The sequence below is a fragment of the Andrographis paniculata genome, unplaced genomic scaffold (assembly GCF_009805555.1).
Source record: "Andrographis paniculata isolate CXL003 unplaced genomic scaffold, ASM980555v1 Contig83END, whole genome shotgun sequence".
NCBI lineage: Eukaryota > Viridiplantae > Streptophyta > Magnoliopsida > Lamiales > Acanthaceae > Andrographis > Andrographis paniculata.
In genome coordinates this window covers 1,327,854-1,342,297 of record NW_026137621.1, presented here as the reverse complement: position 1 = coordinate 1,342,297, position 14,444 = coordinate 1,327,854, and the positions used below count along the sequence as shown (strand labels likewise).

At 32.9% G+C, this 14,444-nt stretch overlaps 1 protein-coding gene and 1 long non-coding RNA gene across 7 annotated transcripts; both read left to right on the top strand.

The window, feature by feature from the left end:
* The first annotated feature begins 254 nt into the window (after positions 1–254).
* Positions 255–2,804, top strand: LOC127241572 (uncharacterized). 4 transcript variants are annotated; one of them, XM_051260683.1, is made up of 3 exons: positions 255–535; positions 630–1,036; positions 1,108–2,549. In XM_051260683.1, the coding sequence occupies exons 1-2, from the start codon at positions 329–331 to the stop codon at positions 1,011–1,013; spliced, it is 591 nt and encodes a 196-aa protein (XP_051116640.1). In that variant the 5' UTR covers positions 255–328; the 3' UTR covers positions 1,014–1,036; positions 1,108–2,549. The 4 variants fall into 4 exon arrangements, 3 of the variants coding, with proteins under 3 accessions (XP_051116640.1, XP_051116641.1, XP_051116639.1); XR_007836559.1 differs by adding an exon at positions 2,556–2,804 and having other exon boundaries at positions 256–535; positions 630–1,230; XM_051260684.1 differs by having other exon boundaries at positions 256–523; positions 630–2,549.
* A 1,777-nt stretch (positions 2,805–4,581) lies between these two features.
* Positions 4,582–13,615, top strand: LOC127241843 (uncharacterized). 3 transcript variants are annotated; one of them, XR_007836640.1, is made up of 4 exons: positions 4,582–4,682; positions 4,926–4,960; positions 5,107–5,178; positions 13,477–13,615. It is a non-coding gene; the product is annotated as an uncharacterized LOC127241843 (long non-coding RNA). The 3 variants fall into 3 exon arrangements; XR_007836641.1 differs by lacking the exon at positions 13,477–13,615 and adding an exon at positions 13,086–13,221; XR_007836642.1 differs by lacking the exon at positions 13,477–13,615 and adding an exon at positions 6,533–6,655.
* The last annotated feature ends 829 nt before the right edge of the window (positions 13,616–14,444 follow it).

The window sequence follows — 14,444 nt, the reverse complement described above, 5'->3', positions numbered from 1 at the left end:
TTCGCATATGATTTTATTTTCAAATATGTTTCTGCTGTAAGGATCGGAGAATTAAATTCAAACCTAATAAAATTGACTGAAACAATCTGGTAAACAATTTTGTAAGCAAAGACAAATCAATTCTTAACCCGAAACTAAGATGTATCTGAAAGTCGGATCCGAATCCGAAAATTCAATATTCAGCCCGGATCCGACCGTTGAAAGGATTGCTGAATCGTCCGTTGCAAATACACACGTGTCAAACACTTTCCTAATGGGAAGATCTATTCAGATAATATCAATCATCTCCGCCAATCTTCTGTGAGAGCGGGCGAGCAAAGCGGCGGCGATGGAATTGGAATTGGAATTGGAATCGGAATCAGACAAGGTTGTGGACACTGAAGGCCGAGAACCATCCGACATGGGAGGACAAATTCAATCCAAAACACCGTGTCCCCAAACCAGCACCTCAACCACGACGGTAGACGATGACGATAACGACGACGACGACACTGTCGGCGCCCTCTCCAAACCCCCACGCGAGGTAGCTTGCCAGGTGCAAATTGGTTCCTTCAAGAATGACTGAAACAGAAATGTTTGTAGAATGATAGATTATCCATCTTCGTTATGGTTATGGCTGATTTTTCCAGTTGGAGCCTAATTCGGGCAACGAAATTGAGAAACTTAATAGAAGCCCTATCTCAAGTGCCGAAGCCGAAGAGATAATCAAAGTGCTCAAGGATGTGAAGAGGCAGAATTTGGTGACTCACAGGCTTCTCACAGCCTTGATTGTCGTAACCCTAGTTTGGCAGCTCTCCGAGGTTTCTCTCATCTTGAAGATCAAAGAAGGATTCAGCAATCCCCTCAAATCATTGGGCGGAATGATCAAAAGCTTTCTCCCCATCCCTAAACCCAATCAGGGTGCACCTGCCATTGATCCCCCATCCCTCCCAGCTCCTCCCTCAATCAAAATTCCTGAGCTTCCCTACCTGGAATTGCCCGGTGGTTTCCACACTAGCGACGACGATGACTAGTTTAAGCTCATCCATGATTGCTGGTACAATTTACATTATTTGCATTTTGGAAATTGCCCTTGCTTTAAACTGCAAATGACTTTCTCCCTATTAGATATGATTGCACTCGAAGGCATTTTCAAATTCTTACTTTCAAGAGAGTGAATCATCTAGATCTGCTGCCATTGTATGTAAAAGCTATAGACAAGTTTTCTTTGATTGCTTGTCAGTGTTCTTGGTAAGTTGCAATCCCTGTTTTACTACAGCACTGTAATTGTTTAACTCCTAAAAATAAATCTGGATGTTTGATGTTTCATAGTATTCCATTTGCTATATTCCTCTCCGCTTGCAAACTCGAAGTTCGTTATATTCATTCAATGTGTGTTATGACATTGTTGAGGTAATAACTATACAGTTAAACTAAAGGATCTCTTGATGTCTTTTGTCTCATAGCCATTCTAAATACCATATTAGTTTAATGTTGCCAATAAAGCAATCGCTTACTATGATGCAAGGCTAGTGTACCTTTTGCAATCTTGCATTTGGTGTTATCTGTATATTCTATGCTTTAGTTTGGATTCAGTTCTATGAGATGATGAACTTATCCTCGGTCTCTTCTGCATTATGTCGTAAATCCTCAATTTTAGAAGTCATTACTGACTTTCTGGTATTGGTTTGTCTGTAGCGTATACCCTGTTATATATGTGGCTGGAAATCGAAATTAGCCCTGTTGTTTGCCCATTTGACATTTGTTTTGCTAAGAAGTATTTTGCATCTCTGATGTTTGCGCTATGCTTGCTTATTGGTCTGTTCATTCCAAGAATTGCAGGATCATTCTGTTCTTGCACTCTCTGTTTGTCTATCTGTCTCTTCTACTTTTTCTGTTTTAAGTCTTTCGAAGATCTTGATGGTAATCTCTGCTCTTGAAATTGTGTTGGTTAAGAACCTCATGAAGATGCTTCTATGAAACCACATACCTACTCAAGATATCTCTTTACAAGTTCTCTATCTTGTTCATCAGAATGTTAACTTTGGCCATGCATTTCGATGTAGCTTTATAGTATTTGTTCTTGTGATTTCTATCTTTAGTAGATAGAAAAGCAATAGAAGTAGCCTTTATATACGTAAAGGTGACTTTGCACCTCCCGAATAATTGAGAGTTTTGGATACATCAGTTATGTGATCCAAACATATATTTGGCAAATTGATGATGTCCTTCACAGGAATTGGATGGTGATTTTGTGACAATCCTTGTTTCAATATCTATACTTATAGCATGGGTTTCTTTCGATTATGATTTGTGTCTTTTGGTTGTGATTCTCTCAGGTTAGTCTAAACAACTCCCTTTTTTTCTGACAGTTTAGAATTGACATTGCTTCGAATGCATATCTTATTATCTACTACTTATTAACTTGGTTTATATATGTCGTCTAGTTGCTGGTACATGATCAAGCTTTCAATTTATACTAGGTTTCTGTGAGGTCAACAGCATGTTATGTTATGGGATCCGTTGTTTTGTGCATACAGTATTCTTTCGAGGATTTTTTACTCTTTGCTTTCCAGATAGCATTAGAATCATATTGCGAAAGCCGAAAGGATTGGACCCCGATGTCTTGTGATTTTGCTGTAACTAACACTCTAAAATCACTAGTGCGAAGATTTAGCTTGGTCATCCTTTGAACTACCAAATTCTGACACATGATTACGTTTAGAAGTTCACACCGCTAGGCCACTTTCTACTGACAATATTTGGGCAATAGATTTAGTGTTATGAGATTTTCAAGCAACAATCTCCAATTTAACTATATTTGTATGATTTATCACATATTTCAAAGGTAAATATTAAATGAATTTTGTGAGTTTTTTTACTTTTTTTTTTCTTTTATTTTTACTTTCATTGTTATTGTTATGTATATATATATATTCTTTTCGTCTCATAACAAATGATATCATTCCTATTTTAGTTTGTCCCATAAAAAATGATTCATTTGTATATTTGCGGTAAAACTTACTAATTTAAAATATACTTAATAAATATAAATCAATTTAATTAATGAATCGTTCAAAAAAAACTTATTTATATTTTTTTTCAATAAACAAATATTTTTATCTAAATTTAAAATTCTTCATTTCTATAAAATTTATTTATATTAGTAATAAATAAATAAATAATATTTTATATCTACTCCCTCAGTCTCATATCTATCTATCCGTCTGCTTTATGTACGAAATTTTAAGAATATTAGTATTATATTTGGATGTAGTAGAAATAAAAAGTAAAAGTACTAAACTAACCTTATTAATATTGTATGATATAAACGTAATAATATTTGTGTAATATATTGTAAATTATAAAGATATTTTTAATGTTAAGTAGACAGTACAATTACTACAAAAGAAATAGATACTTTAGAACGGATTAAAATGGAAAAATAGATAGATTGTCAAGGGACGGAAAAGTATAAAATTATATCCGTATTGCATATATTTATATTGAGATATAATATTTAAAATATTTAATAGATATTCTAAATTTTTAATTATATATTAATTCTTATATGAAAATTACTAACAATGTTTCTTACGTGAAAAATAATAAAATAATATTATAACTTACTATTATTAACTGATTAAACATCGTGTCTATAATCAAATATATCATTTGTTATGGGACGAATGAAATATTATATATTTAATTTTTTATAATATTTTTAGAAAATCATGTATATTAAAAATACTAAATGATTATACTAATAGTCTTTTCTATATTTTTAATAATTTTAAGATATTTTCAAATTTAAATAAAATATTATTCGTTCCGTCTTGATGAATATACCTCTCTGGGATTTTGTAGTAGATTAAAACATAAAATTATATTATTAATCAATGAGAGTGCAAGAGATTTTGATATTTTGCCCTTTGACTTTAGGTATAAAGTAATTGTATATATAATGATATATGATAGTTTAAATAAAGTTAAATAGTATTTTAGTTTTAGTGTATAATTACTTTTTTATAAAAAATAAAAATAGATACTTCTGAGTACAACAAGTAAAAATGATAAAAGAATATATTTTGAGTTTGGAACAGATGAAATAATATTTAGTTATACATATTTTAAAATAAATTACATTTAAATTATCAAATAATAATAATACTTCAATTGTTTTTTAAATTGGACAATTTGAGTTAAATACCTCGATGTTTAAATTCAACCCCAATTTGAGGTTTTATATTTATATAATAAAATATATATTTTATATGATAGATGAGAAATATACACAAAGAGCGTCACTTACAAATGACCTGCCTAAATTATGATGTATACATAATGGAGCTCAAAGGAGGCCCAAAGCCTTGATGCAGCCCAAGAGGCGCCACTCAAGCCCATAGTGGAGGTTGAGGCCCAATTCCTCTGTAATCCAATCCATTCATCCTTCAGTTATCATGTTAGCCTGCAAATAGAAATATAGGGGCCCAATAAGGTTTTTTTTGTACACAACACTCCCTACGTCTTAAAATTTTTTTGCATCAACTCCCCAACAATTTTAACTTTTCAATATTGTCATCGTCGATCAATTCTATTGCAATCCCAATCACTATGCGTTATAATTTTTCGCGTGAGAGAGTAACCAAATAAGCGGGTGACCGATTATGAATCGAAATCTCAATCTTGCGAGACAGAAATGGGTAAGGCTAATGCTCGATTCTAGACTATGATGTTCTTTTGATGTTATAGTTTTGTACGTTGATTACAATCCCTACCCCTATCTATTTTTCAATTTTTCCTCTATCCCAAATCCAATTCATTTTTATTGATTATAATTCCAATCGATCTGTTATTTTTCATGTGATAGAGAAACGCCTCCGGCGAGCCTTCGATTAAATACTTCTATATCATTTTGGTGGTTCTAATTGGATCTTCCTATGCAGGGACGGAACTAGCTTATGAAGTCAGGGGCGGAGTTGTAAGTAAATTTTGAATTTTTTATGGTTCGATTTCAATTTTAACATACTTCAAAATGTGAATTGTCGAATTTTTTCTATTAAAATAGATGATTAAAAAGTTTTATTTATTTTAAACTAAAAAAATATTTTGGTGGGGCCATGTAAGTCCCCCCGTGATCCTATTCTTTCTCAGACACTATCCAAGCATATTCTGTTGAATGGGACAACCAAAAGTCAGGTATAATCATTAATCTTTTAGCATTATCTGATATTATAACTAATTTTATTTTTGGGAATGATTTATGTAATCTATGGATGTTCTTGTGGTGGTTTATAGAGATATTGAATTTTTTTTTTTGGAATAGACAGAATATGAGGTTAATCTAAAACACAACAAACGAAGTTTCACAATAAGAGTGTATTTTAGAATTTGTTTGGTGACTCGTGGTTGCTTATTTATCGTGTGTTTTGATTGATTCTACGAAAAAACTCAGATATGGATGCTGGTAGTATAGTCTGCATATATTTATGTTTCTTTTACTAGTTGTTGTAATGACACTAAATGAGTATTATTGCCCACTTTCTGGACTATCCATCTTGTATGTATTCTATGTATGTTATGCTATATAGGTAATTAGTGATTTACATATTGAACAAATTATATTTATATTTTTTTTTCCTAAAGTACATAATTTTTTCATAATGGGTATGTTACTTCTATTTGAGGTTTTATATATATTTTAAAGGATTTGTAATATATAGAAAGAAGTTTATAAATTACATATGTAAGTATATTAAATTACAATAGTTGTACATTAACCGTCATTGAAACTATATAAAATGTGAGGAAAGGTATATTTTATTATACAAAGTTGATTGCTTATAAAATTTAATATTGTTTTTGTTTGATATAGTAGAATACATTGTTTGAGGGCCCTAGTAGGAGAATATAATTGTGTTTGGAATTCAGAAAAACGATTGTCCGTATCATGACCAGAACAAACCGTAACTTGGTTTTAGTGCATCCAACTTTGAATGATATTGTTCAAGGCCAATGTTGCGCACTGCTTTGTTAAGGTATAATATGAAGTGTTCATCATATTTATGTCTAAACACATTTAGGGTGTGTTTGTTTGGAGGATTGGATTTCCAATTCACTATTCATCCTATTTTTTCCCCCAAAAAACATCAAATCAAACATCTATTTTTCATTTTTTTTATATTATACTAAAAATCAATTTTACATTCAAAACATCACATCAACACCTATTTATATCATATCATACGACTATTCAAATTCAAAATTTTTACTATTCAAATCCCAACTCAAAATTCAAACCCCCAAACAAACACACCCTTATTTAACTGGTATTTCATGGCCTAGTAGCATCTTATTCGTCTACTTACATTTACATTAATCAATATAAACTCTATTGATTAATGTGGATATTTGAATATTTACACGGAGCTCTCACATAGATTGCGAAGGTATACAATAGTGTGTTTAGAGTATATTAAAATATTACAAATGTATGCATGTACAAACTATGGGCTTCGTCGTTGACTATGAATGTATTTATCGTTTTGCGTAGGTATAGAAGTTGCTAGCGACGGGTATGTATGCACACACCAAGAGTGTTTTGATGGATGTGGTTGCATCTTATAGTTATGGGGCAAAAAATGGATGTGGTTGCATCTTACAGTTATTGTGTAAAAATGACACTACTTTTAGATTTGTTGAGGGTTCTTTGTCATCAAATCATATTGAAACGAGAACTAAAATCATTTATCCATATCTTCAAAGGTAGATGGCAATGTCGTAGTGAAGACTTTGCCATAACAACTAACTTTGTGGTCAATGATAAGATAAATTGAAATTTTAGTAAATAACTGATGAGATTGGTTTCAATTCTTATATTTTTTATTGGCGTTAACCGGCACGACATTTTGCAAACTTTGGAAAAAATATTCATGCACACATGTATTAATAGGTTCGGAGTGTAAATGCTAAGAATAAGGCATATTAAGACTTTCTACAATGTATACGCATTTGTAATTAAAGTTTAGATGGACCTGTCCGTCAATACTTTTAAAACAGTATGGTGGCTACACACACTTTTCCTAACTGTAAAATGTATTTTATAATTTGATAACAGACATACTCATTAACATAGACATATGTAATTATTTCCCAAATATGTACATCTATTACATAAATATAGATGTCTTTGTTGGGGGTATATTATCAAATTAAGAGGTTTGTGGATACCCAATCAAAAAATTTTACTGATCGGACTAAATATTTTAGTTATGGATGCAAATACATCTTATATGAAGGTTAATATTTATAGAGGGATATATGTATATCATATGTTAATTTAAATATTACTTCAGAAAATATCATAAGTTTATTTCTAGGAGTTCAACAATAAGATGATTCCAAATGTATTTGCCGGAACATGATAATAATAACTTACACCCCTAAATCAAGTTGTTCTTGAATCCTAATTTCTTCACAATTAACTTTTTATTCCACTAGAATATATGAATACTGAACACAAGCATCAAATTATCTTCCATATATATATATACCTTCATATATTTTTCTAGTACATTTGATCATACCTCGAAAATTGGACAATATACAACTATTTGATCAATAATTACTAAATGAGATCACTGAAACCTATAGTCAATAGGGTAGTTGAATACGTGTGTACGAAAGCCTGTGATAACATATTGGCCGAGATGACATTGAAAATATAAGAATCAACCAAGTTTAAGTGACTCAATCTATTGTGAACCAATATAACTATAATCGATTGAGAAATACATTCATCAATATTGTATATACATTGAATTAAATTTTGTATACATTAAAAATTCATATTAATATAGTATATGTTGGATTTAGGATCAAATATGTGTATCAAATATATTGTAAAGTCATTATTTTATTCAATCATATTATTTTATGTGGTCTAATTAATAGAATTAATTATTAACTGATGGGCTTTATTGTTATGGAATGAAGTGTAGCTACCCACATATAATATTATTATTTTGGTGACGTGACAAATTAATAATATTAATTAATGGTATAATTGTACTTACAATTATGCTTGCCCTATTATAAATAGGCTAGGGTTAGGTCTCAGGGACAGAGCGCCGTATAAAAATCTGGTTCTCCCTTCAGTTTCTACTCATCACCCGTCAATGATAGACTAGAAGCCAATGCTCATATACCAATTGTTGAATTTTAATGTTCAATCCTTAAAGCCGTACCTGAAGATGAAGCAATATGCGAATCTTGAGTGATTAAATGATTGGTCTTGCAAGAATCCCACAAAATCGGAGTCAGAGTATCCAACGATCTCCAATTGGTTTGACCTCCTATATGTGAGCATGTGATTACTAGTTCTCTTCAAGTATCTCATCAGTCTTTTGGCTGTCTTCCAGTGATGCAATCCAAGATTACTAAGGTATCTGCCTAACACACGGACTATGTACGCAATATTTGGACGCGTACATACTTGTTCATATATGAGGCTCCCAATTGCCGATGCATAGGGGATCTTTTTCATTTCCTCAATTTCCATATTTACTTTAGGGCACTAGGCTGAGACTTAATTTTTCTTCTTTAGCTATAAGGGTATCTTCTGGCTTGCATTCCTGCATGTTGAATCGCTTAAGTACCTTATCGATATAGCACCTTTGGAATAGCCCAAGAACACACCGAGATCTATCAAGGTATATCTGGATCTCTAATACAAAAAATGCTTCACCAAGATCTTTCATTTCAAAGTTACTCGAGAGAAATTTCTTAGTTTCGAGCAACATGCCCACATTATTTATGGGAAGCAAAATTTCATCCACATACAAATATAAGAAAATAATCTTGTTCCCACTGAATTTGTGATAAACACAATCATCAACAACATTCATCTCAAAACCATATGAGAGAATTACTTAATGAAATTTGTGATACCACTGTCGAGACGCTTGTTTGAGCCCCTAGATAAATTTTCTTAATTTAGAAACCATTTGTTTTGGATCACCGACCTCAAAATTTTCTAGGTGTACCATATAGATCGTTTCATCAATATAACCATTTAGAAACGTTGTCTTTACATCCATTTGATGAAGCTCTTATTCAAAGTGTGCCACAAAAGTCATAATTGTCCTAAAATAGTCTTTCGAGGAAACTGGGGAGAAAGTCTCTTTATAGACAATCCCCCTTTTCTGAGTATAGCCTTTAGCTACAAGACGTGCCTTATACCTCTCTACATTACCATTTGCATCCCGTTTGTTTTTAAAGATCAATTTGCAACCTACAGGTTTTGCACTTTCTGGCAATGGGACAAGTTCCCAAACTTTATTGTCTTGCATTGATTTATACTCATCACGCATTGCATCGATCCACTTATCCGAATAAGGACCTTTCATGGCATGCTAAATATTAATTGGATCATCCTCAGTTATGCCATCATTGTCCTCACTTTCTTGAAGAAATGTCCCATAATCATCCAGAATGACATTTCTTCATTCTCTAGTGGATCTATGCAATTGCGTTGCCTCTTGAACTGTATGTTCTTGAGTTTGTTGAGATTCTTCCATAGGCATAGGTTCATGTTCTATATGAACAGGTTTCTCAATCGCGCTTTGAAACTCTATGAGAGCTGGAATGACTGCTAACTCATGAGGTGTTTGATCAATCACATAGTAATTTCTTGATCCTCAAAAGTGAAGTCTAAAACTGTATTTCTCCCCCTAAATTCCACATCCTTAAAGAACTTGGAAGTAGCTGTCTCAAAAATAGTTCTTGATGTGGGATCATAAAATTTATACCCCATTGACCATTCCGAATAGCCAATAAAATAACTGTTCACTGTACGATGTGCTAGCTTTGGTTCATTTGGCCTATAGGCCTTCACCTCAGCTGGATAACCTCACACCCTAAGATGATTTAAGCTAAGCTTGCACCCAATCCAGAGTTCATATGGTGTTTTGACAATCATCTTAGTTGACACCCGATTAAGGATGTAGACTGTTGTCTTTAGTGCTTCTCCCCATAATGATGGTTGCAAAGTAGATTGACTAATCATACTTCGAACCATATCCTTCAATGTGCAGTTTCGTCTCTCAGCAACACCATTCATGCTAGGTAATCAGACATGGTGTATTGAGGGACAATTCCAAACTCCTTATAGAAGTCAGCAAAATGACCTAAACGTTGTTCACCTAAGCCATCATTTTTGTCCTAATATTCTCCTCCACGGTTAGATCTGACAATATTAATACGTTTGTTGAGTTGATTTTCAACTTCAGCCTTAAATGCTTTGAACATGTCTAGTGCCTCAGATTTTTCTTTAATAAGATACAACTGGCCATATCGAGAATAATCATCTATGAATTATACGAAATATTGTTGACCATTCCACGAAGAAGTTGAAAAAAAAGCCCTACAAATGTCTGTATGTCTCAATTCCAAGACATCCGTAGCTAGATAAGCACATGTCCTTTTAACATTTTTTTGTTTACCCTTAATGCAATCGACACAAACATCAAAGTCTGAAAATTTTATGGAATCAAGGATTTCATCCTTAATGACTCTTTCAACTTTGTTTTTTGAAATATGACCTAAACATTTGTGCCACAATAAACTAGAGTCATGCAATATTTGCTTAGTACCTTTTGATTCCACATTTAGGGCCTCATTATAGGAAGCTAGAATGTTGAGCATATATAAGTTGTCATTTACCATAAAAGTACCAAAACCGACCAAACATGAATTTAAAGACAACTAACCTTTATTGTTTCCAAAAGAACATTGATAACTGAATTTATCCAAATAATAAACATAAACCAAATTTCGTCTAAATGACGGTACAATAGAAGTGTCTCGCAATTCAAGAAAATATCTAGTACTCAATAATAACTTGAAAATGCCAAAGGATTCCACCTCTATTGAATCCTAATTCCCAAATTAAATGCGTCTTTCAGCATCAGTTGGGTTTTGGTAGGTCAGACAACCCTGCATTGAAACACTGATGTTAGTAGTTGATCTAGAGTCTAACCACCAAGTGTTTCGAGGTACTAAAGCTAAGTTAACCTCAGAACAAACCAAAGTAAGAAACTTACCCTTCTTCACACGTCAATCGTGAAACGTAGTACAATTCTTCTTCTCATGTCAGTTTTCTTGCAAAAAAAACAAGTCTTCTCTGCACGAGCCCGAAGAGGTGGAGCAGGAGCTGAAACATGAGCCTTAGCAGTCTAAACCTAAACAACCTTATATTTTCTCTTATTGTCGTCTGCATCCTTTGAGGTACCAACCACATGTACCTCCTCAGTCTTATTACGCTTCATCCTTTCTTCCTCCTCAACATAATGAGAGATGAGCTCATTAAGAGTCCACTTCTCCTTTTGACAGTTATAACTGACTTTGAAGTGATTGTATTTGAGTATGAAGTGAGAGCAAGACCAATAGGTTGCAAATGGATCTTTAAACCCAAACGGGATGCAAATGGTAATGTGAAGAGGTATAAGGCACGTCTTGTAGCTAAAGGCTATACTCAGAAAAGGGGGATTGACTATAAAGACATTTTCTCCCCAGTTTCCTTGAAAGGCTCTTTTAGAACAATCATGGCTCTTGTGGCACACTTTGATTTAAAGCTCCATCATATGGATGCAAAGACGACGTTTCTAAATGGTTATATTGATGAAACGATCTATATGGTACAATCAAAAACTTTTGAAGTCGGTGACCCAAAGCAAATGGTTTGTAAATTAAAAAATCTATATGTGGGCTCAAACAAGCGTCTCGATAGTGGTATCACAAATTTCATCAAGTAATTCTCTCATATGGTTTTTTGATAAATGTTGTTGATGATTGTGTTTATCACAAATTCAGTAGGAGCGGATTTATTTTCTTAGTTTTGTATGTGGATGATATTTCGGCTGCCACAAATAATGTCGGCATGTTGCACGAAACTAAGAAATTTATCTCGAGTAACTTTGAAATGAAAGATCTTAGTGAAGCATCTTTTGTATTAGGGATCCAGGTATATCATGATAGATCTCGGTGTATTCTTGGGTTATCTCAGAAGAGCTATATCGATAAGGTACTCGAGCGATTCAGCATGCAAGAATGCAAGTTATGAGATACCCCTATAACTAAAGGAGAAAAATTAAGTCTCAGCCTAGTGTCATAAAGTAAATTTGAAAATTGAGGAAATAAAAAATATCCCTTATGCCTCGGCAATTGGGAACCTCATGTATGCACAAGTATGTATACGTCCAGATATTGCGTACATAGTCAGTGTGTTAGGCAGATACCTTAGTAATCATGGATTGGATCACTGGAAGGCAGCCAAAAGAGTGATGATATACCTGAAGAAAACTCGTAATCACATGCTCACATATAGGAGGTCAGACCAATTGGAGATCGTTGGATACTCTGACTCCGATTTTGCGGGATGCCAAGATAGTAGGAAATCTACATCTGGCTATGTTTATATGTTGTTGATGGGGCCATCGCTTGGTGCAATGCCAAACAGACTCTCGTTACCGGTTTCACTATGGAAGCCGAGTTCGTGACGTGTTTTGAGGCATCACATGAAGCGGTTTGGCGAAATAACCTTGTCATTGGGCTGCGAATCATTCCGACGGTTGAAAAGCCTATCAAGATTTTCTATGACAACAATTCAGCCGTTGAGTACTCCAATAAGAATAGGAGCTCGTCCAGGTCAAAGCATATTGACATTAAGTTCCTAATTTTGAATGAGGGGGTGAAAGAATATCATATTTCGATCGAGTACTTAGGGACAAAATCTATGTTAGCAGACCCCCTAACTAAAGGTGTAACACCTAAGGTCTTCCACGAGCATACTGCTCATATGGGTGTGTTACAGATCAGTGAAGCTTCATTGTAGTGGGGGTATGCATTTATGTTCTTTTGTCTCATTTACTCGATATTTGTCTTATACTCTTTTGATCATTATTTCAGTTGATGATGTTTTGTGGACATTATGTTTAAGTAATTTACGATCTTATTCAGTTTGGACCAGTAGAAAATTGATATGTTTAGATCAAACTTATTAATTTTCTCTCTACACGTTCCATGATTGATTTGTCATTTGACTGCAGTGATATCCGTGATTACTGTGAGTTTGGCTGTTGATATGGCGAATTCTTCTTTAGTCCTATATTGTCGTGATTGGTGAACCGAATTGTTGCAAGCCTTGTCTTATAATGACTGTAAATTGAGCTCATAATAAACAATATGTTTATTCGGACACATACTAGATCTACTGGGAGATATTGAATATATTGTTAAAATTATTATTTTATTCAGTCATATCATTTTATGTGGTCTAATTAATATAATTTATTTTTGACTGGTGGGCTTGATTGTTATGGAATGAAGTGTAGCTACCCACGTATAATATTATTATTTTGGTGACGCGACAAATTAATGATATTAATTAAGGGAATAATTGTAATTACAATTATATTTGCCCTATTATAAATGGGCTAGGATTAGGTCCCCGGGATAGAGCGCCATATAGAGATCTGGTTCTCCCTGCAGTTTTTACTCTTCACCCGTCAAGGATAGAAAAGAAACTGACGCTTTGATCTTGGAAGAGCAATTCTTTAATTGCCCAAGATTTGCATATGGCTTCATCTTCAGGTACGCTTCCGCTTTAAGGATTGGCATTAAAATTCATCAGCATATACCTTGAAATATAATTGATATAGCAATGAAAAGTATATAAATACTTGTTTTTAGTGCATATATATGCCCTATGGACCAAAATGATTATTCTTATAATGTAAGTGTAATTTGATAGTGTAAGAGATGTAGGTAGTCACCAGTCCATTTACTTATATAGAAAAAGTATTTTTTATATATATAATATATATGACCTAAACCCGAAAATATGGAGGTATAAGATTGGTCTATTTAGATTGTGAAAGGTATATGTATATTTTACATTATGTTTAACTCTATATATTAAGTAGTCAGTGGAGAGGTTTTATAGTCGTTTGTCTAATTATCCACCTTAAAATAACATTGTATTGCTTTTCAAGGTTCATTTCATCTCTATTTAGCAAAGATCACTCAAATTTTGTGATTTTATTATAATTCTTTAGTAGTAAATGCATCTCATTGATAGTAAATGACAATATATTGATTGGGATATTGTTAAAAATCAGCAAATCAAAATTGTTTGAGGATACAACATGATATATATATTTATGTACTTGTATATCAGCAACATATCTATATGAATGATAGATACTCCAATCGTATTAGTATATATCTTAATTTTTACTTTATAAACTCATTTTATTATATAATAAGCTTGGAAAAGATGTATATATACTCGTTAAAGATATTAAAAATTCTTATATTTACACTTTATATATCCTAGTATAATGAAAGATTTGGTCACATAATATATGTATAATTCGAGCAATCGTATAATATATGTGCAATTTGAA